This window comes from Engraulis encrasicolus, chromosome 11, assembly GCF_034702125.1.
Source record: "Engraulis encrasicolus isolate BLACKSEA-1 chromosome 11, IST_EnEncr_1.0, whole genome shotgun sequence".
Classification (NCBI taxonomy): Eukaryota; Metazoa; Chordata; class Actinopteri; order Clupeiformes; family Engraulidae; genus Engraulis; species Engraulis encrasicolus.
Window position 1 is genome coordinate 43,324,347 of NC_085867.1, and position 22,516 is coordinate 43,346,862.

Here is a 22,516-nt window from a genome sequence, read left to right on the forward strand (position 1 = left end):
TTTTGACCGACAGTGGTTTCCAACAATCAGATGTTGAGTTGTGCGCAGCTATTTTCGTGCAGTCAGGTTCAAACTAAAATTTAGAACCCATTAACATGCAGGATACTACAGAACATTTCAAAAGGAAGACTACCCATTGAACTTATTGAATGGTCTGTACACCCTATACAGCCTATACACACAACACTATTGTACATTCAGACCAAAAGAGATCAAAGTGGTCACTTAATCGCTGCAGTCCAGTGTTTCTCAGCCAAGGCCCTACAGCCCCCCAGGTGGTGTTATGTAGCCCTTGGGGGGCGTTGAGAAGGATACAGCTGAGAGGGCGCATGCTCAATTGCCATTGTAGGGTAATAGTCCGATTTATTTTTTTAATATTAAGGGTAACACTGGCAGTAACAGACTTCATATGAAGTCAAGGGGACATTGGAAGAATTAGGATGAGGTCAAGGGGGCATTTATTCAAAAACCACTGCTGTAGTAGACATTTTGAATTTACTTTATTCACATGTGAAATCAGGATTTCTGATTTAGCTCATCACAGACTGCTCTTCTCATGAAGACACTCCTGGATGTCTACATTTGGATTGTTGATCGCTTTCGGTCTGGTCAGCTAGACAGCCTAGTCATGCAGGGTTAAACCCAGTCTGGCCTGTAAGACCATGCGAATCACATCAACAGAAAAGAAGACACTTGAACACTTTTTGACTTTGTACTTCTTTTAGGTTTTTTTTTTTTTTTAATGGAGTGATACATCTACAGAAATTCAGATTTATAGAGGCCTCGCAATACAAGTACTTGACAAAAAGTTTTTTTTCTCCTTTTTTCAGCTATTAAGAAAATCTTAATAAACAATTTCTGTACATTCTGCAAGATGTGTGTGTTCAAAATCGTAACAGAAGTCAGAAATGAAGCGTCCCCCCAAACAGTACTCGCTTTGCCCAGAGGCCTCTGTGTTGCCCTTATACACATCCAAAACACAAAGCCCTGAACACCCCCCCTTGAGGAACACCCCCAACCCACCCAACCCGCTAGCTATCTTTCACACCACAGCAGAATAATTTTAACTTAAGCATTGAGGAATAACAAAAGAAAATAAAAAATAAACAGAAAAATAAACAAACAGTAAACAAAACAGAAAGATTTGGAGTCTGCAGAAGCCTCTTTACAAGAGAAACAGAGACAACACGGCCAGCCAGGAACGAAAAAAAAGAAAAGAAAAACACACATTCAGAAGTAGAAAACAAATACAAAGAAAAGTAAGGGGGGGGAGAAAGAGTTATGATCCAGGTTAACTCATGGTACCTGATTGCAGACGCGAGTGGAATCAAGCCTCTAGGCAGCGCCTTTGTAATATATTCATTTATATTTATATATTTATATATAGTTTTTTTAGAACACAAAAAAATAAAAAGTACAATATAATTGAAGAGCTGAAAATGCATTTATCTTACTCATGATTACACAAATCTACAGGACTGATTTTTTTTAAACGCTCTTTCGCTGAGAGCACCAACATTGTACGCTTGTCTTTTTTTGTCATTTTGTTTTGTTTAAATATAGCTCATCTATTGATGGTACAGACTTTACAGTATAGTACAAATGGAAAAAAAAACACTGACACTTTTTTTTCTTTGGATGAGAAACATTCCTAAACAACGTTCTGCAATGAGAACCCCAGGAACACTCACAAACCCACGCACACACTCAAGTGTTGCTGTGTTTGCGTTTTTCAGTATGGGCGGGGGTCCACTCCACAGTGGCAGAACTGACCCCCACGAAAATAATGTTCCCTCAGTGTTGCGGTGGTGAGAGAGGCCCTAACTAGTCTGGGAGTACAGAGCAGGGTGCCCCGGACTGGCTGGCTGCTGCTGCTACGGCTGCTGCTGCGGCTTGTTCAGCAGAGAAAATTACTCTGTGAAAGGAGGGGAGGTGGGTGTTCAACAACAACAACAAGTATGTATGCATAATTCATGTATGCGTAATTGAAGGTACACAGCAAGCATGTCCCTGGCCTAATGCCGTGTCCAGACCAAGAGCGAACTACGCTGCCTGGTAGCGTGGGTAGCAGAAGAAGTTTCGCCTTGAATTCGCTGTATTCGCTCCAGACACAGCATTGACATGTTTGATTCGGCTAATCACATAACGGCTCTGGCTTGACAGCCTGGGACATTCGGATATATGAACGTTCCGATTGGTTTTTGCCGAACAGCGTCAGAGTGAATTCGCCTGCGATTAGATTTAGTCTTATCGTCAAAATTCGCTCTGGTCGCGCAAGAAGCTTCGCTCCTGGCGAATTCGCTTTGGTAGCGCAGGTCGCGTGCCCTCCATAGAGAAATAATGATTTCCGTCGCTTCGTTTGCTCCTGGTCTGTACACGGCCTTACACAGCCCTGGACTGGCCGCTCCGGCTGGGGCAGCAGAGAGAAGGACTGTGTAAAATGAGGGGAGGTGAGAGGGGGGCTGAGGGGGGCATCAGCAAGGCCCCGCCCCCCCCCAGCCCTTTAAAAAAAAAATGTGTGGACACAAACACACAGGGCCACTGAGCGCTTTGGTCGGGCCCGGGACAAAGTAATGTGAAAGGGCCCCACACCCTATACATCCATGCATTCAAACAGCTGCTGGGGACTGGGGCATGTGGCATATCAACTCTGTAGGGTGATTTAAATTTGCTTGTGCAAATGGGGAAATCCATCATGCCTATTGGCTCTCTCCTTCTCCCCCCCCCTCTCAAGGTGACCTCGTAGCACGGTGAGTGTAGAAGTGCCTGAACAGCTGTTGGGGGTATACTGTATACAGGGATAAACAGCATTAGGGCAGCCTTACACACACGCACGCACGCACGCACGCACGCACGCATACACACGCAGCGCTTTCTCCTCAACAAGCTCGCTCGTTTGGTTTTGTACATAGTTGCCCGAGACAAAAAAAAGATGGGTTAATGAGGATGAATGATATTTTCCCTTTAAAGTTTGTTAAATTCTAGCTAGATTAACTTAAGTGCTGTTACACATCTCGTTTGGTATATAGCGCAGAGCGAGCTAACGAGGGAGAGGGAGGGAGGGAGAGTAGAGGGTAAACAAAGACTAATGATATTCTTCATGAAGTTTTGGGTGCCAGCACTGTGGCCCTGTCAACCTGGTCACCGTGCACTGTACGTATGAGGGGTGACCATCTCTTCAACTCTCTTTACAACCAGCAATCTCTAGCAGCAGCAGCCTACCAGACCAGAGCAACACAATGAAAGGCATCTCCAAGCGCAGCGTCAGCCATACACTCCTGACTGACTGTTGAAACAGTTGTGGTGGGCCTTAACCAAAACCGTTGTTCCCATTGCATGAATATTATATATAATATATATATATATATATAAAAGCTTAAACTAATTACTGACTAAAAGCGCAGTTTTGCTTTGCTTGTTGGTACCTAACAGGGGTGGGGTGGTGGAGGATCTTTTTGTAATGTATGTAAATCTTTTAAATCTCAGACTCAAAGTAAAAAATGACAAAAAAAGAAAAGAAAAATAATGAGAAATAAGAGAAGAAAAAAAAAAACAAGACAGATATCACATCTGAGAGAGGGAACGCTTAAAATATACAAATACATGAAACACATGTCAACAAGATGCTTCAAGATGTTTCGCTCCCCCCCCACAATAAGCTAGCAATTGGCATCGTCCTCTTTCTCTTTCAATGTTAAAGTGTTAAGTGAGATATTCCTTTTTTAAATTGTATTCCTTTAACATCGTTCTCAAAACCTTAACAGCCATAGGTGAGCAGGTTTCTAGGGGTTTGACTGGGTCAAACATTTCTCTGCCCAAGCACAGAATGGAACACTGGAAAACTAAACTGGTGAACTAGCCCGGGGCTTGATAAAGAGGAACGAAAATGTAGATTTCCTGTTTTTTTTGTCAACCAAAAGTTATAAAATGGATTTCTTCTCTTGACTAATTATTCAGGCTGTGTTGACCTTGCTCCAACCTGCTTTTTGTCCTTTTTTGTAATATATGCTTATGTCTATATCTCTATACTGCATTTTATATACATTATTTTTGAGAATACAATGTATTTATTTCATCCATCTTTAATCTTAATTATTACACATTGTTATTGATCTTCCTTGAGTGGATCAATAAATAAATAAAACCATGATTTTCTTTCTCTTTTCTTTTTTTGACTGGTCTATTTTCTCTGCTCATGGTGTTTCTGTTGTGCAATTTTTACCCCTCCTCCCCATTCCCTCCCAAATCTGTACGGTGGCAGTCTGCCTAAAGGGAGTACTATACCCACCCAGAGGGTAGGGAGGGGCAGGAGAGGAGGAAGAAGGAGGGGGGCATATTTTGGTAAGGGTAACAGAGGGGAGGGGGAGGAGGGGATTAGCGGAGCATGTTGGGTGGGTGGGTGAGTGGGCAGTGCACCACTACTATGCTTGTGCGTTGGTGCCATTTTTGTCGGGGGAGTTGGCGGCATTGATGGAGTTGGCAGTGCCGTCCGGCTGCTTGCCATCCTTGCGTGGTGGCATCCTCTCGTTTATCCGATCCAGGCCGCGTGCCTCCTCGAAGCTCTGAATCTTGTGCTGAGGGTTGAAACCTTGGATGGCTGTGAGTGTGGATAAGAGAGCAGAGAGAGAGAGAGAGAGAGAGAGAGAGAGAGAGAGAGAGAGAGAGAGAGAGAGCAGAGAGAGAGAGAGAGAGAGGAGGAAGAATATGAGCATGGTGCACAAAAGATGCCGTCACACAAACACAATTTCTACAAACCGCTGTATTTAGCAATTATTAGAGCTATATTGCTTAAAATATGCAACATACACAACTGTTTTGTTTGTTTAATAAAGAATAGAATTAAGATAAACAAGACTAAGGCGTGGACTTACTAGGTAGGAACCATGGGAGCAAAATACAAAACCAGAAAAGAGTAGAAGTTAGTTCCTCAGCAGAAGGCTTTGTAATAGCATTTTTGACCATTATATTTCCCACACAATAGGACCACATACTAAATACTTATTATTCCAGCACACATACACACAAAAACTCCTAACACAGAAACACGCACAAGCTAACACACACACACACAAAAGGTGGAACTTGCCCACCTTCCGAGGGGTCTTCAAGTAGAGAGAGCACGTTTAAGGAAGTAAACAAAAAACAGGAAGAAAAGAAACGGTGAAAGCTCTGAACTGACGGCAGATTCCCGTTCTTTTGGTCTACATCCATTGCACACCCTAATAGCTCTCTATTCTGCCCTTGAAAAGGCGGTGTAGAAATACCTTCAACTAATCAAAACCTGTTTTGAAAGCCACCACAGAAAAAGGAGTTTAAAAAAAACCTTTCTAGAGGAAACTAGGCTGGTTGACAAAAGCAATGTTTAATGACAAGCTCTTTTGGAGCCAACCAACCTTCAATGTTTTCTATTCAATCTGAATCTGAAGGTCCCATAGAAGGTCCCACACACAGGGCCAAAGGCCACACAAGCTGAAGATGATATGATAAATTCACTCACTAAGGAGGACTGTTGTCATAGTAAATCCCCAATTATTCTCCGTTTTAAAAACATCGAGGTAATGCCCTCTGATCTACACAACTGAAAACAAGCCAAAAAGGAGAGGAGAAGCCGTTTTCAGGACACAATTTCTGGGAGATTTTTAGGGAATTATGATTCCCTATTCACCAACCCATTTTTGGGATACAAACCCTACTGTAGACACTTCACAAATCCACAACAAAAGTGTAATCTTCTGCTCCTATACCGGTACGTTTACCGTTGCACCATTCATGGACCTCTTAAGTCCTACCCATCACACTATATTTCTAGTAAACTTATCTGTTGGAGCCGTAGTCCATAACGCTTAAATGAGCAGATGCTATTCTCCCGCAGCTCTCAACTAAAACCACATTTGTAGCGCCTTCTTTTTTTTTTCTTCAAACATTTGTTAAACACAAGTAGTTGTGAGAGAGATGCAAGACAAAAAAAGTAGTAGTTACATTATTAGGCATTACAGTTATGCATTACACCAACAAGGACAAGACAACTCCTACAACATAGGGAGGTCAACTGTTAACAGGAATGAACAAGGAGGACAACACGGACAGACAGACAAGACAAGAGGAGGAGAGGGGAGGAGAGAGAAAGAGAGATAACGTTTTTTTGCGTACCTCGTGCCTCCTCAGCTTCTACGGTGGCTGTGTAAGCGTGAGTAGTAGTGCCATGCCCAAAAAAACGACGGAAAGAGAGTGAGTCAAGTTATCAATGCAAAATCAACGTTCATTCATTCAAACCTCCCATCCCTTGAATTCTCCCCCGACCCCACCCCCCCGCCCGCACATACCTGCCCCCCTCCCTCCAAAGAAACATTCAGTCAGACACACACTTTGGAGGTTAGTGCAATAGACAATAATGGCTTAACACAAGAGAGAGGGGAGGGGGCATCATGCAAGAAAACAACCCCCTCTCCTTCAGCATCATATAGACATTAAAGACACAGAGCATGTTAGACAGTTTTAGATCAAGTTCGCCCATCTGGTTACACTTCATCGCCTTGGCAGTGCGAGGTGACACTACCTATTCTACATCTCATGAGGCTAATGTTTTTCTAAAATGAAAAATTGTCTTTCCTCATCGTCATTCCCCAGCAACATGTTCTTTCAAAGCAGCCATTCAGTAAGTTAATAAATTCACCACAATGAATCATCAATGTGGAAAATGAATGTCTCAGTGACATATGGATGACATATGATATATTGCTGAGAATGTATTTCTGTAGGGGTGACGTCACATGCAAAGAGAAACTGGGTTAAGACAAGCCATGACACAGCTGACTATTTTTAAACAAGTGGACCTGTTCAAGAGCTGTGTCTTGCAACGCTAAGCATTAACAATATAAGCCGATGAGTTCTGGGTTAAAAAACAAACAAACACAGGTGCACTCAACATTTGAGATTCAGAATATTTCTCGCTTGACATTTAGGCGTGTATCATTGGGTGATGCTGCCATCGCTTGATGTGTAAACATGGAAATAAACACCCTTTACCATTCTACATGGAGACAGCGACAGCCAGGGGAGCGAGGACGTACGCGACAGAGAGAGGCTTCCTGTGTAGTGCAATCCTCTTTGGAAGATCTAGAGACAGCTTTAGATAAAAGCCTGCGCTGCTAATCGTGTGCATTTCAGTGGAAATGCCAATTTGGGGCCTTCAGAAACCTGATTAAGGCCGGTGAATAAGGCAACCAGATACCAAAGGGAACATGGCAAATGGCCTCTAATTGCCTGGAACTCACGGCCACCAAGGACACTGAAGAAGCGCTCCAGTTACACACACACACACACACATACTGGGTGAATCGGGCAAGTATTCCGGGGCGGGTGGGTACTTATGTAAAGTGCTACCAGTGCTGACGTCAAAAAGATTTGAAGAAACATGGCAGACCTGACATATGGACCCAGTTGCCTCGGCTTGATAGGCAGCGTAGTGAAGGCTGAAGACTTCTTTTTCTTTTTGGTACCATCGGTACTTTTTTTTGGCAAAGCTTTGATAAACCTAAACCTAATTATTAACCTAATTTACAGAACAAGTGAACAATCTGATCTGTGTGTATTTTTAGAAAATATTCTTCCAGGCATGTTGTATGACTCCGATCAGTAGCTGTTGGTTGGTTAGTTGGTCAGATTCAGAGGAAGAGTGCTGGGACTGGGAGGGTTAGTAGTCAGCTGGGCACTTTGAAGACACACAGCATAGATAACCGCCTTTTGGATACAAATGACCTAAACCTAACAAAACAAAAAAAAAATTCTTTCTGTGCACCTCTGCTCACCATCAGCTCTGCAGGATATTAGTTAGTAAAGGAGGGCGAAAGCGAGAGGCGGAGGGCTGGGCATGTTAGTGTTTTGAGCAGCGGGATGCAACGCAGCAGGCTGGCCAGTCGAGATCAGTCGAGTCGAATTGAGCTGAGCTCCTCCGGGAGAGGAATAGGAAGAGGAGGAGGTGGAGAAGGAGGAGGAGGTGGAGAAGGAGGTGGAGGAGGAGGAGGAGGAGGTGGAGGAGAAGGAGGAGGAGGAGGAGGAGGAGAAGGAGAAGGAGAAGGAGGAGGAGATCGAGAAACATGGCATGGGGCATGGCGTTGGCATGCTGACACAGAAAGTACGGAACTGAAAACTGGGTCGTGTTGCGTCACAAGAGACAGACAAGAGTCCAGGAGCCACCGCCACCACTGCATGCCACTGTGGCAAGCGTCACCAGGCATGGGTGGCACTGATCACTTTGTTTTTTGTTTTTTGAATCCTACATTTTTCAAGCTGGAAAAGAAAACCCAAAGCAGTGCCCAACCTTACCTAACCCTCACTACTGGTAATCATCAAGGAGAAAATTAGGAAGAAAAAAAAAAACCATCCACCCTTCACCATTTATCTTGAAGGAATATGCTGTGTGTGATCTCATTTGGCATTGCTTGTAAATTTGCAAATTTCCCAAAATTTGTTTCACACATGATTAACTGGACACATTTAATGAATATGTTAATGAATATGTCACATTAATGGGAAAAGGCCATTTTGACACAGTTTTAAAAAGTAGCAATAGGGTAGTTAAAAAGATTTCTTTCTTCTGTGTTAATTCCTGCCAGTCTGAAACTTAATTGAAAACGGATTGCCTTGCAATTGACACTTGAATGTGTCTTGTCGGCAATGTTCTGTGATTAAAATTTCTGCCAAGTTGAGGAGCTGAAAAAAGACAGAATGAATCCATCAAGAGACAATAAAAAGAAGAGAGAAATGTGGGAATAAAGGAGGAGAGCAAAGCTGAAAGCTAGGAGAAGATGAGGGGTGGGGGGTGGGGGGCCAGGGGCTCAAGAGGCAAGGCCATTGGTAAACTGGATGAAAGGGAGGGATAGACAGAAGGGGGCAAAGGGGAGAGAGAGAGAGAGAGAGAGAGAGAGAGAGAGAGAGAGAGAGAGAGAGAGAGAGAGAGACAGATAGACAGACAGAGAGAGAGAAAAAGGCGTGAGCAAGGATGAGAGAAATTAAGTGAAAGATAGGGTGGAGGTGGCAGCGAGAGAGAGAGAGAGAGAGAGAGAGAGAGAGAGAGAGAGAGAGAGAGAGAGAGAGAGAGAGAGAGAGAGAGAGAGAGAGAGAAAAGAGGTGCATGAGCAAGGATGAGAGAAGGAAAGTGAAAGATAGGGTGGAGGTGGCAGAGAGAGAGAGAGAAAGAGAGAGAGAGAGAAAAGAGGTGCGTGAGCAAGGATGAGGGCTGGAGTAGATGTAGGTGTAGGGGGAAGCCACTTACCGCTCTGGAGGGTCTGGCGTCCTCCTGACAGGACCCCCAGTGGCAATGTGCCGGTGGGGGTGAGGCCCTTCAATGTTAACACACTCTCATTCTCCTCTCTGGACGCACGCACACACACACGCACACAACCACGCGTGTACACACACAGACACACACACGCGTAGTTGCGCACGCACGCACGCACGCACACACGCGCGCGCACGCACGCACACACACACACACACGCACGCGCACACACGCGCACACACACACGCGCACACACACACACGCGCACACACACACACGCGCACACACACACGCGCACACACACACACGCGCACACACACACACGCGCACACACACACGCGCACACGCGCACACACACACACGCGCACACACACGCACACGCACACGCACGCACACATACGCACACACACGCACGCACACACAGAGAAAAAGAGTTATTCCTGAAGCAGCAGTACCAACAGGAATAATAATAAATATTTAAAAAGAAAAATGTGTTTTGCACACATTAGCCTCACGTTGAACTCTTAGTTCAAACATTTGCGCTGTAAATTTGCAGAGTGGGAAGGGAGGAACGGGAAGGGAGGTGGGGCGGCATTTTGGTTTTGGGCTCACCTGAGTACAGAGAATACGCGAGCCATCTTCCCAATGGCCCGGATCTTATTCCTGATCACCTCCTTACGCACTGCTGTAGTTCCAGCTGAACGAGAGAGAGAGAGAGAGAGAGAGAGAGAGAGAGAGAGAGAGAGAGAGAGAGAGAGAGAGAGAGAGAGAGAGAGAGAGAGAGAGAGAGACAGAGACAGAGACAGAGACAGAGAGCGCATCATCATCAATGTCTCCAAATGCAAGGGAATCCAATCCATAGAACACCAAGCTGGAATGATCTGCATGTCATGTTTCCTCACAAAATGATATTAAAAAAAAGGCTAAATTCCAAAAATAAAGCAAGAGAGAAAAGAAATTGTAACCAGATAGCCTTTTTTATTGTTTATGTGAATGGAACTGATGTAATTGCATTTCGGCCCCATTATGGGTGGCTGTGTGTGTGTGTGTGTGTGTGTGTGTGTGTGTGTGTGTGTGTGTGTGTGTGTGTGTGTGTGTGTGTGTGTGTGTGTGTGTGTGTGTGTGTGTGTGTGTGTGTGTGTGTGTGTGTCCCAGTGGGGCGCGACACAATGGCATCGAGGGCTGGCTGAGTCTGCTCACCAATCATATGGCGACGCTGTTCAGCACTGATGGGGGAGCCGGTCTTGCTACTGCCACCAGAGACCCAGACAGGTGTACGATGTACAAAGGGGCCAGTTGTCCCAGAGACAGGGAGAGAGGGGGGCCCCCACAATCGGGTTCCCATTATTCAATTCAACCTTTATTTAGCCAGGATTGTACCATTGAGACTGCCTGAGCGTCTCCTCTGCCAAAGGAGTCCTGAGACTACACTGGATCACACTGGGACTGGGATTACACTGTAACACTTGCAACGCAAACGACTGCATTCGTCGACAGCACTTTGGAACCCGTTCTCAAAAAAGCTAGTTTTGGGCTACCCAGAACGCAGATTTCATTTGATTTCATATGGCTAGGCCAGGGGAACGTTCTCATTTGCTTAGAAAAACATTCCCGTGTGGCTAGGCCCTGTATGTATGAGGGGTGGGGTGAGGGGTGGGGGTGGTGGTTTTCAGATGCCTTTGTCCAGGGGCCAGCCAAAGCAGTCAACAGCCCTGGAAGCTTTACACCAGTGGTTCTCACTCAGCCTTTTTTGAACAAACACCCCCTGGATCTCATCTTAAGCCAGCCAACGCCCCCTTACTATAAAAAAACTGGACTAATGTGCTCAATGACAACTGAGCACCACCCCCTCTCAACTGCATCATTCTCAACGCTCCCCTAGGGCTTCCCAACTCCCCCTGGGGGGCTGTACCACCCCCGTTGAGAAACACTACTTTACGCTGTTGTTGGGCTGAGCTGAGAGGATCAATAGCAAGCGTCTGGGTGGCGCGTGGCTGGGGGTAGAAGAAAAGAAGAGGGTGAGGGAGGGGTGGAGGTTAAGAGAGGAGGAGGAGGAGTTTGAGAGATAAAGAAAGGAGGAGGAGAGAGATGGAAATCAAGAGATGGATGCAAGGACAGAGGAACAGAGAGAAAGATGCAGAGAAAAAGATGGACAGAAAGAAAGGAGAATGGGTGGAGAAGTGGAGATATATAGAGACAGAGATGCAAAAAGTGAGAAGGAAGGGCCAAGAAAGAGAGACAGATGTTGAGAGAGGGAGAGGGGGGCAGGGAGAGCGAGAGAGAGCAAGAGCACGAGTGTGTGCGATAGAGGGCGAGAGAGAGAGAGAGAGAGAGAGAGAGAGGGAGAGAGAGAGAGAGAGAGAGAGAGAGAGAGAGAGAGAGAGAGAGAGAGAGAGAGAGAGAGAGAGAGCGAGAGAGAGAGAGCGAGACAGAGAGAGAGAGAGAGAGAGAGAGAGAGAGAGAGAGAGAGAGAGAGAGAGAGAGAGAGAGAGAGAGCCCCTCTCCCCAAGTCATGCTGCAGCCAATACTCTGGGGTCTATGAGAGCTGAGCTGAAGCCCCAGCAGACAAACCAACAGCAGCAGTGAAGGCAGCGGATCTGTGTCAGGCCAAGTTAAATTTATGCACCGCACATATACACGGAGAGCGAGAGAGCGAGAGAAAGAGGGACAGCTCCCACGTCCACCCCATAGCCGCGCCTGCAAATGGGACATTCAACTCATGTCTGCCTGGCCTGCCTGCCTGACAACCAGCTGAGATGGTGCGAGTGGACGGGGCTGGGGGAGCAAGATGGGGGGTAAGGAAGGAGGGAGGTGAGAGGAGGGAGGGTGAGTGGAGGGAGGTGAGAGGGGGGAGGTGAGTGGAGGGAGGTGAGAGGAGGGAGGGTGAGCAAGGAGGGAGGTGAGAGAAGGGAGGTGAGTGGAAGGAGGTGAGAGGAGTGGAGGGAGGTGAGTGGAAGGAGGTGAGAGGAGGGAGGGTGAGCAAGGAGGGAGGTGAGAGGAGGGAGGTGAGAGGAGGGAGGTGAGTGGAGGGAGGTGAGAGAGCCCGGAAGGGGAGTTCTCGACCAGGCTCCTGGGAGTAACAAGAGCAGGAGGGGAAGAGGAAGGGCAGGAGGGGAGGAGGAAGAAGATGGGGAGAGGGGGAGATGCGACAGGAGAAGGAGAGGCCACAGGAGGGTGAGGGCAGTGGGTGGTGGAGGCAGCCGAAAAAGAGGGGGAGGGGAGGAAGGAGTAATACGATGGGAGGCAGGAGGAATGAAGGCACTACGGGAGGAAGTGGAGGAGCAAGATGTGGTGTCAGGTGAAGACAGAAAAAATGAGGAGGAGGAGGAGGAAAAGAGGAAGATGGGAAGAGCAGGAGGAGGAAGGAAAGGCAAAGGAGGATGAGGAAGGAGGAGAGGTGGGAGGTACAACTGGAGGGTGAGAGGCAGAGAGGCAGGAGGAGGAGGATGACTGAGGAGAACATCTGCTGGATGGGGCGAGGGGAGGAAAAGGAGAAGGAGCGAGAGAGCCACTTGTGTCAGTGCCAGCAGACAGGGAGAGTAAAGATGGAGTGAGGAGAGGAGCGGAGTCGGAAGAAGAGAGAAGGAGAAGAGAGTAGAGGAGACACAAGGAGAGAGTACACGAGAGGAGAGAAGAGAAGAGAAGAGAAGAGAAGAGAAGAGAAGAGAAGAGAAGAGAAGAGGAGAGAAGAGGAGAGAAGAGGAGAGAAGAGGAGAGAGTACACGAGAGGAGAGGAGGGAGTACACGAGAGGAGAGGAGAGGAGAGGAGAAGAGTAGTAGTGGAGAGGAGAGGAGAAGAAAGAGAACAGAAGAGTAGTAGTGGAGAGGAGAGGAGAGGAGAGGAGAAGAGACAAAATAAGAGAGCACATGAGAGGAGAGGAGAGGAGAGGAGCAGAGGAGAGGAGAGGAGAAGAGGGGGAGAGGAGTAGAGAGGAGTACACAGGGATTCATGGCAGCTTTAAAGTATCCCCTCGCGTGTGTCTACAGCTGTTGATCAGCTCCACCCCGTTCTCATTTCAGACGAGACTGGCGCTGGCCCCGATGGGCATCCTACCAATCACTACAACCCAGGGGTGAAATTTCTCAAAAGTGTAGTTGCTAACTATGTTAGCTACTTTTGTTGGTTGCAATGCAATTTCCCATTGGCAACTACCCAAGTTGCTAACGGCTAACAACTACGCTTTTGAGAAATGCAGGCCAATACTGCGACACAACAGAGAAGACTTCATAGGACTTACTGTAAATCTAATGCATAAAAAGAGGCCAAAACTGTACTCCACGGCACCAAAGTACCTTTTATTATATGGTATATCAATTGTTATCTCTAAATACGATATGATGAAACGCTCTTGGTCCTCCAGAAAACAGAGACAAAAGCTCAAGGACTTGTGCACAGAGAATCCTGAAACATCATGGCATGTTTTAAACCTGCATGTTGTGAGGCTGTCACTTCATCTTCAACAAGTCAGAAATGGAAGAGAAAATGTAGTCATTTAAAAATAACACACATCCCAGTGGCTAAACTCCCCTATATGGAAGAGGCCTGGTGAAATAGGTCACAGCTCGGCGTCTTATAAAGGGAGGTCTTCCTTCCTTCCAACATGATGCACATGAGATCTTAACAAGGCAAAATATCCAGTGTTTGCTAGAATTGCTCCAATATTGTGAAGAATGACCAAGAATTGTCTTACATCACTAGCAGATAATTCGGCACGTTGTTACCATAATTGCATTTTTTTTTGCAGTGATGGAGGCAAGGCTGTCTGATAGATTTCTCTGACCTTTAAATATTCAAACCCCCCCCAAAGGTCAATCGTGAATTGCACCTTCTGTAATGCAATACCGTGGTGTCTGTGGTTGTGGTTTTAACAATGAACTATTATTGTGTGAATAAGTATGTATGAATATTCGAAGGGCTGTGGGCAGCCTAGCAGGAACTAGCAGACAGGACACGCTGTGGGAGCACGAAAAATGTTGAAACAGGCGGGGATAGTGGGCGTGGTAATGAGGTGGATATAGGGCACATAAGTCACGCCCTCTACTTCCTGGTTCATGGGGCAATACGTTGCAAAAAATTGAATGGAAGTGAACGAGGCGAGTCGTGGTGGATTTGTGATGCATAGGTGGAGGTCCAAGGTTTGGATTGGTGTCGAAAAACCACTCATTTCAAGCCCAGTAATTATTTTTTGACTACCCATGCCCCATGAACCAGGAAGTAGAGGGCATGACTTAGGTGTCCCATAGGGGCTCCCTACAGGTCATCACCCCAAACTACTGAGAACGATTCACTGCGCCCCAATCAGCACTATATTGAGTGGAGCTGACATGAAAGGCTAATACTGGTCTGATGCTACGTATGGGTTTTTGCGCTGTACCATACATTCAGACAATATTGTGCAGCGGAACTGACAAATATATAGACCTCTGTAGTCAGTGGATTAAATGGAGTATACAATAAAGGCTAATACTGGTTTGATAAGATGGGTTTTTGTGCTGTGCCTGTTTCGTATAGTCACCTTCACCTTCGCAGGTGTCGTCTCCCTCCGACATCAACTCGTCATCAGAGCAGATGTTCAGCACATTCACCAGCATCTCCGTCACTGCAGACAACAAACCGAGAGTAGACATCAGTACAAGCAACACAGTACAAGAACACAAAGATGTTTAACGTCAGACACTTTGAGGACCTACCAGCACGGGTATTCATGAAACTTGTTGTGTCAGGGGGTGCTGTGGCACAGCCCACATTTGGGCTTAATAGTGCATGCCCACGGGGACCCCGGTTCGAGTCCGGCCGGGGTCATTTCCCAACCCTACCCCATCTCTCTCTAACAATTGTTTCCCGTCTCATCTCATACTGTCCTGTCATAATAAAGCCCAAAAAGCCCCCCACAAATACCTAAAAAAAAAAAGTGTCAAGGGTTCTGAAATCAGGCATTAAGCCTAAATACTATCAGCCCTGCAATTTTTAAGGTAGAAACGAGTCATGACAGTGCGTTTTCCGGGATCCGTGTGGCGTAAGGTGGCCGCCCCTTTAAGAGGTCAGCAGAAGTTAAGAATGAATGGAGTTCCCTAAGGCAGCAGTGTACACAGAGAGAGTAGAGAGACTTAAAGAATCTCTGGTGTACACGTATGCAAGCAGGCCCTAAACTCCACAGGAAAAAGAAGAAGGAGGGGATCACGCCACATTTGAGTCCGGACTTGATCCCATTTCTTTAGATTTGTCGACACGCAATACGATTTATCTTGGTTTACCATATTGAATATGTTTGGTAATTGTACAAGGACAGAAGGTCACATCACATGCATAGAAGATAAACTGAGGAAACATGATCTACAGTGAAATTGCAGTTAGCCTGTCTGTATTGTGTGAGTGTGGGTGGATAAGTCCTTGTGGAGAACAGAAAGAGAAAAGCAAGAGGAAAGGCGTGCCAAAAGGTGAACGCCTCTATAGAGTGGCTTTGCTTTACCTGCAACATTATATATATATTGGTTTACATTTTACTGTTCAATACAGCCCCTACATTACATGCCAGAGTGAAACTCTGCTTCCGCTGTTGTACTGATTGCAATTCAGGTCTTACTTCTTTTTGTTAACGTGGTGGAGACATTGCTTACTGTAAGGAATAAAAGATTATCCTTGAAAATGAGTACAATGGATTGGTTTAAAACATCTATTTTGCACAAAAAAAAGCTGTTTCTTCAACTGAAAAAGTGCGGCATGATAATATGGAAAGCCTGTAAGCAGAAAAGCAGCGCACCATTGGAAGTGAAGTGAGAAGATCTCATCTTTCTCTACCATGAAGGGCAATGACTACGTGAACAAAGATTCAATGTGGTAACTAAGATTACCACCACACCACATATCACCAACACAACAAAGTGGGATCAAGACCGGTCTCCTAAATGGGCGTTACTTCCCATTGAACTCCCATACACTCTCCTAGAGTGCGTTGCAATATGTGACCTTGCCTCTTCCACTTGCTTCTCTCCTCGTACCAGGAAGTAATATGTCATGATGACATCACTGACAACAGCATAATATTTCAATATCTTGCAAAAGCTCCATTGTAGAGTCTATTTCTCATTTGCAATTGGGATGGTGAATGAAAAACAGTCACTCAAAAGTTGTTGTGGCTAGGCTGACAGCTGGGAAACTTAAACGTTTTCTCCATGGAGGAGGGGCCAGGAGGCGGGACGAGGTGACAAGCGCAAGTGCAGGAGGCAAGGTCGCATATTGCAACGCACTCCAGTTGTGTCCTAAAGGGGCATGACTGCCATAGGATTTCAGTTTGGAACCTTGCGTCACGTGGATTCCGGAAGAAACTCCTTCTGAACCATCTCTACATTATCAGTCGCCTCTGCCAAATGGGGCTCTGCTTTCCTGCTCCAAGCAGTGAAGTGAGAGTCGCTTCGCTCACCTTTCTCTCCCACAAAGGGCAACGACCACGTGAAGACATCCATGAAGTTGGGCAGCCAGTAGGGGTGCGGGGAGCAGTTGAACTGGCGGATGTTCATCACGTTGTTCTCATATTTCAACACAGCAGCTGAGATAACACACACATTAGTGTTATTCACTCTTAAGGCAATAGTGTCATTTGCTTCAAAAAATGTACAACTGATGTTGTACAATATTCTGCCATGTGGACAATTTCCTGACCAAGACCATTTTCAGAATAAAAGTCTACGAGTGGCTAATGGGAATGCATTTATAATAAAGAGCTAACAATTGGAACCCAATAATGATGCATTAGGCAGTATACAAGATATCGCATAGGAGAATTGAACAGCAATTGCATCAATTCCAACAGTTAGATGTATCCACTGGGCATGCACAATTTTGCACACTATTTGCATTATTGAATGGTACAATGACCACACAGTACGCTTGAAAAGTACAGTACGTTTCACAATGTATGAAACACACACAACATAAAATACTACATTCAGAGTTCCCAATGACAACACTGTAGCTTTTAAAGGCATGTTTTCAGATGGCTGCAATACATACAAGACATAAAAGACACCAATTGACTACATTGGTAGTTTAGTTGGACGCTCACCTTTGTTGTTGTACACATCTAAATAGTTTGGTGCAGAGAAGATCGTGATTAATGAAGGAAAGCCTGTCGTCTGGCTTTTTCTGTACATTCGGTACCTGAGAGAGAGAGAGAGAGAGAGAGAGAGAGAGAGAGAGAGAGAGAGAGAGAGAGAGAGAGAGAGAGAAAGGGAGAAAGAGCACAAGAGAGAGAGCAAGAGAGAGCAAAAGAGAGAGAGCAAGAGAGAGCAAGAGAGAGAGTGCAAGAGAGACAGCGACAGTGTGGCAGAGCAAGAGAACGAAATGGACAAAAGAAATTAACCCATCAATCACAGAGAAAAAGGGGCAGAGAACAGACATTTTAGACAGAATGATCGAGGCAGTCATTTAAGTGCATCGTTTTGAGTTACGATACGGCAGTAGTAGCAGCAGCAGTGTTCAGGTGTCAGTCCTGGGTCCAGAAAGTAAATACCCCGGCCATATTTTCCCTCCAAAGTGACGTGACGTGAGCTGATCTTCCTGTATTGAGAGTGCTCACTACGATAACAGTTCAATCAGAGCAGACTGGATTAAATCTTCGTGGCAGGCTTTTTATTTTCTGAACCTTGGATTGATCGAGTCAGACACGGCAGGGATAGTGGATGGACTTGGGTCAATAAACAGAGCTGCATTTTGAGTCAGACACAGTAGGAGTAGCAGTAGATGGATTCATTACTGGGTTCATTAACCCATTGATGTCTAAAGCACCTGCAAAAAATGCCTGCTGAATGCCTAAGCCCTTGTTGGGAAAGTTGCCCTCCTCTGCCTATAAAAACCTAAATATCTTAGCCTCTGATGCACATAAAAACATGAAACATGATTGCATTTAAACCCGAAGACCCTCATCTTGCATTAGAATGTGTTCAATCAGCTGTAACATACCCAATTTTGTATTCAAAAAGCTAAAATCTCAAGAGCCTGAATGCAGCATAGTATATGTGTCTCCAGGCACCAAAGGCCAAACAACATATACGAGTCATCTGGCTAAAATGGGTTAATTCATTCATTCACTCTGACATCAATTAATTCACTAACCCAGCAGCACCCTGACCTTAGATGGATGGATTCATTCATTCATTCATTCATAATTCCCTTTACTCATCCAGACTCCTGGGCTTAGATGAATGCGTTGATGCATGGCTGGATTCATTCAGTAATTAATTAATTAATCATTCACTTATCCAGCATTCTGGGCATAGGGGGATTCATTGATTCATTCATTCATTCATTCATTCATTAATTCATACAGCATCCTGGTTTAGATGGATTAATTCATTCGTTCACTCCTTCATTCATTCATCAATGTATTCATCTATTGACTTACCCAGCATCCTGGGCTTCATGTGCTCTTATGATGGACAACAGGTTGTTATTCATCAGGAAGTCACAGACTGCCGGGTAACTGAGAACAGGAGGAGTAATACAGAAGGGGCATATTATTATTTTTTTTAAATGACATACAAGCTATACACACATTATTTTAACCCCAATTTTGCAACAGTCACGAGTGAGCTAATGGGAATCATCTCAACTAGTCAACACTGACAACAGTGATGATCCTATGCTGAGTCAATTCCTGGGGGAGATCCTCTCCTCCTTCCCTCAACCAACAAAAAATTGCCTGGTTGGCCCGACCCTAGGACTGCCCAATTTGAGAAGCGAAAACCAGGCAGATTTTAATAGCAGCACACATCACAAATACAGACTCTGTTATCGAGAAGTACATTCGAATCTAGGACCTCCAAGTTCAGGAGAAACCATGGAAACCAAGAAAGTGTGAGAGTTTATGTTTCACCTGTAGAAGTAGGAGCATCCGCGGACGCTGTTGTGACAGAAGTGCTCTGCGGTTTTCTCGCTGCCGTAGTCTTCGCCAGGGTCTGACCACAGCAGGTCACACATGGGCCCGAACGCCGGCGGCTCTTTGAACCGGTCTAACTGTTGAGGCCGAGAGCAAGTGGAGAGAGTTGAGAACACAAGGGAGAGAACCGCAAAGCAGATGCAGGCTGACTAGAGAACATCCATATACAGTAGTGTTTCTCAACGGGTGAGGTACAGCCCCTCCAGGGGACGTTGGGGAGCTCTAAGGGGGCGTTGAGAAAGATAAAGTTGAAAGGGGGCGATGCTTAGTTGCTATTGGGGGGCATTGGTCCATCTAATTTCTCAATACTAAGGGGGGCGTTGTCAGGCTTATGATGAGGTCAAGGGGGCGTCGGCAGTCTAGTGATGAGGCCAAGGGGGCGTTGAGAACCACTGATATACAGGGACTGTGTGGCCTATATGCTTCCCCCCCCCCCTTTTTCTTTTGTTAAAATTGAAAATAAAAATGTGTTTTGCTGAGAGTTACGTCTAAAAAAAATCCTTGTGTTTTCACATTTACATCAAGACAGGCATTCGATTAGTGAGACAACACAACATAACATAACATAACAAAAATGACCAGGACAATGTCTTGGGAGATTGGGGGTATGGGGGTGGAGGGCACCTGGGTTTTCAGAGACTTCTGGCCCCTTGTAGGGGACTAGCCAAGTCCCGGCCCCCACCCTCCACACCTCACAGCCCCCCAGCTCTCTCCCCTCCGCTCAGCCTTACCCTTCGGATGTCATCCAGGCAGGTGATCTCTGGGGACAGCCCTCCATGCACGCACAGGAACTGCTGGTTGAGCAGTGCAGCAAGAGGCAGGCAGTCGAAAGCGTCCATGCAGGCGTCATACACACGCTCCGAGTATTTAATCTTACCTGAGAGGGGGAAGAGAGAAGGGGGGGAGCAGCGACATAGAAGAGGAGGGAGGGAGGGAGGGAAGGAGGAGGAGTGGGGTGGAGAAGAGGTCAAATTCGCTCATCAGTGGCTCAAGGCTGGGCGTGGGGTAGGGCATGGAGGTGGGGTGTAGTGGGCTGGGGTGGGCAGTACTGCTGGAGGCATCTCAGTAAGAGGGATTGGGCCAGCACATCTGTTGGACGCAATAGATGCAGTAGGCACGTCTGCTTCGCCCACCCAAATTGAGAGGGTGGAGTATGCAGAAGGGAAATCAACTTCAAATGAAGGGCAGTGACTGGCAGCTGTTAGTCGAACGATGGCAAGTCATTTGATATTGTTACAATACTTGTAAAAAGGCACGCTCAGACGACAAGATGTTCGCTTTGTTGATGAAAATTGAATGTCCCCCTGCAGAACTTGGGGAATGTTTGTCCACAGTGATTTCTCCGTATGGTTTACCATTTGAGATATATCCCTTACGAACCATAGCTGGCACTCTCAGACCACAATGGCCATAAACCACAATGGCCATACACTGAAGAAACCACCAACTAAAAACACACGTTTGAGCTACGCAGAACCTCCGCATTCGTTTTCAATGGATAAAATGAAAAGAATATCACACGTTTGTAACGATGATAAATGAGCGTTGATATCGCTCTGCTAAGAGCTGCTATTCACGCCCATTCATTCAACACCTCCGCGTACCCCGGCATCTCATTTCGGGTGGGTGGACCAGATGTGCCGACTGGATCCATCTAGTTGGATGTGATAAAAAGGAGATTCTTCTGGAGTGAGCCATCTCTCTAGCCAGCCTCTCCAAAACTAGCCTGGGAGGAATGGGGGAGTGGGTTGACGAAGAAAGGGAAGGGAAGGGATAGGAGAGGAGGGTTCGAGTGGATGGGGGTTGCACCTACCTGCTCTTGAAACTGACCCGCGCTCTACACTGCTTTTTAAATCACACACGTGCTAACAGGCAAGACATACAAAATCAATGCAAGTATGCAAGTAGGGATAAGGGGAGGGTTGTCTTTCAAGTCAGCTACAGGTTAAAAACCCATCTGAAGCATGACATGTACTGTACATATAACAAGGACTAGAGTACCTCTCTCACAGTCAGTGCAGTTTGGCGTCAGTCATAACCCACTCCGTACGTACATACATACGTACGTACAACAAAAGACAACAGTGTCCCTGCACTTAGAGCCCAGATGACTGACTTTGGCATGGCTTCGGCACTGTAAGCCTACATTTCCACTTGCATTTGCCAATCGACCTGGTCAAAGCGATACTATTGAAGTTTTGGTTGGTTTTCTTATGAGCTTTCCCCTACAGACCTGTGATGGCTACAGTACAGATAGTGATGCATGAATGTATTCTCCAATAGTCATTTACCCATTTACCGATTAACCAGCTTAAAGATGGTTAGTCTTCATCAAATAATAGTATCGCTTTGACAAAACCTTCAAGGCAGCCAATAGTCAAGCTAATATCTTGCTACCAAGGCATCATCTACGGGTTAAAAAGGGGCTAAACTGAACAACACTACGTAGGGAAGAGCAGGCTTACAATGCCTGATCACCAGACTAGCGCACTGGCCCTGATGCTACATTCGTCATCTCACATACACCACAGCACATCTGGGCAGAAAGTGAGGAACAGCATCAGAGTGGTATATGACATGGAGGTGGCGGAGGTGGTGCTTCTTTTTATATATTTATTTATTTATTTTGCCGTTTATTTTCAGCACCCCCAACTGTCTGACACAGTGACTGACTGACTGGCCGTGACGCCAAACGGCTGGCTGACCGACTGAAGCCCAGAGGAGAGAGTATACACAACGCTACGGTAGCAGCTGCTACGAATACACACACTGATAGAAACAGACGCACACACACACAGACAGACATCGGCTGAGCTGGATCTCAGTTGGTCTTCACCTCATCCCTCGCCAACAGGTCTTCGTGTCATTAAGCGTTCTTTTAAAAAACGCCGTGGGAGAGAGACCACAAGCGCTCCGAAAGCCTTGTGCAACAAACACAGAGCACATGGTACACACACACACACACACACACACACACGGACATGAAAACACACACAGACACACAACACACAGAGACAGACACACAGAATGTCAATCAGGGTTAGGCAGGCAACATTCTTTATCAGGGGATACAGGCAGATTCCAAAACACATTCACGTTCAAGATGAGCGAGACAGTGAGACGAGACGAGAGATGCCTTGGAGGTGGTATAATTGGGTTGCTGGATTTTCCTGTGTCATCCGGGGGCAAAACAAAACCTGATTGCGATTTGATGTTTGATGTTTTATTGCACAACACACTGATGCTTCGGGACAGTGGTGAGAATGGGAGGGGGGAATAAAAAAGGCATCATTTGTTGCAC

At 46.0% G+C, this 22,516-nt stretch overlaps 1 protein-coding gene across 4 annotated transcripts in view; it reads right to left on the reverse strand.

The window, feature by feature from the left end:
- Nucleotides 1-525: 525 nt before the first annotated feature.
- ppp3ccb (protein phosphatase 3, catalytic subunit, gamma isozyme, b) overlaps nt 526-22,516 on the reverse strand; it is a 59,620-nt gene continuing 37,629 nt past the window's right edge. The window contains exons 5-14 of one of the 4 annotated variants that reach the window (XM_063210705.1): nt 19,947-20,092; nt 19,153-19,292; nt 18,682-18,759; nt 17,344-17,438; nt 16,702-16,827; nt 14,803-14,880; nt 9,893-9,977; nt 9,275-9,372; nt 6,151-6,177; nt 526-4,597 (exon numbers count right to left, since the gene is read on the reverse strand). In XM_063210705.1, coding sequence (XP_063066775.1) covers nt 4,422-4,597; nt 6,151-6,177; nt 9,275-9,372; nt 9,893-9,977; nt 14,803-14,880; nt 16,702-16,827; nt 17,344-17,438; nt 18,682-18,759; nt 19,153-19,292; nt 19,947-20,092 — 1,049 coding nt within the window. In that variant the 3' untranslated portion in view covers nt 526-4,421. Of the gene's footprint in view, nt 4,598-6,150; nt 6,178-9,274; nt 9,373-9,892; nt 9,978-14,796; nt 14,881-16,701; nt 16,828-17,343; nt 17,439-18,681; nt 18,760-19,152; nt 19,293-19,946; nt 20,093-22,516 lie in introns of all 4 variants that reach the window. The other 3 variants (XM_063210704.1, XM_063210707.1, XM_063210706.1) reach the window with 3 other exon arrangements.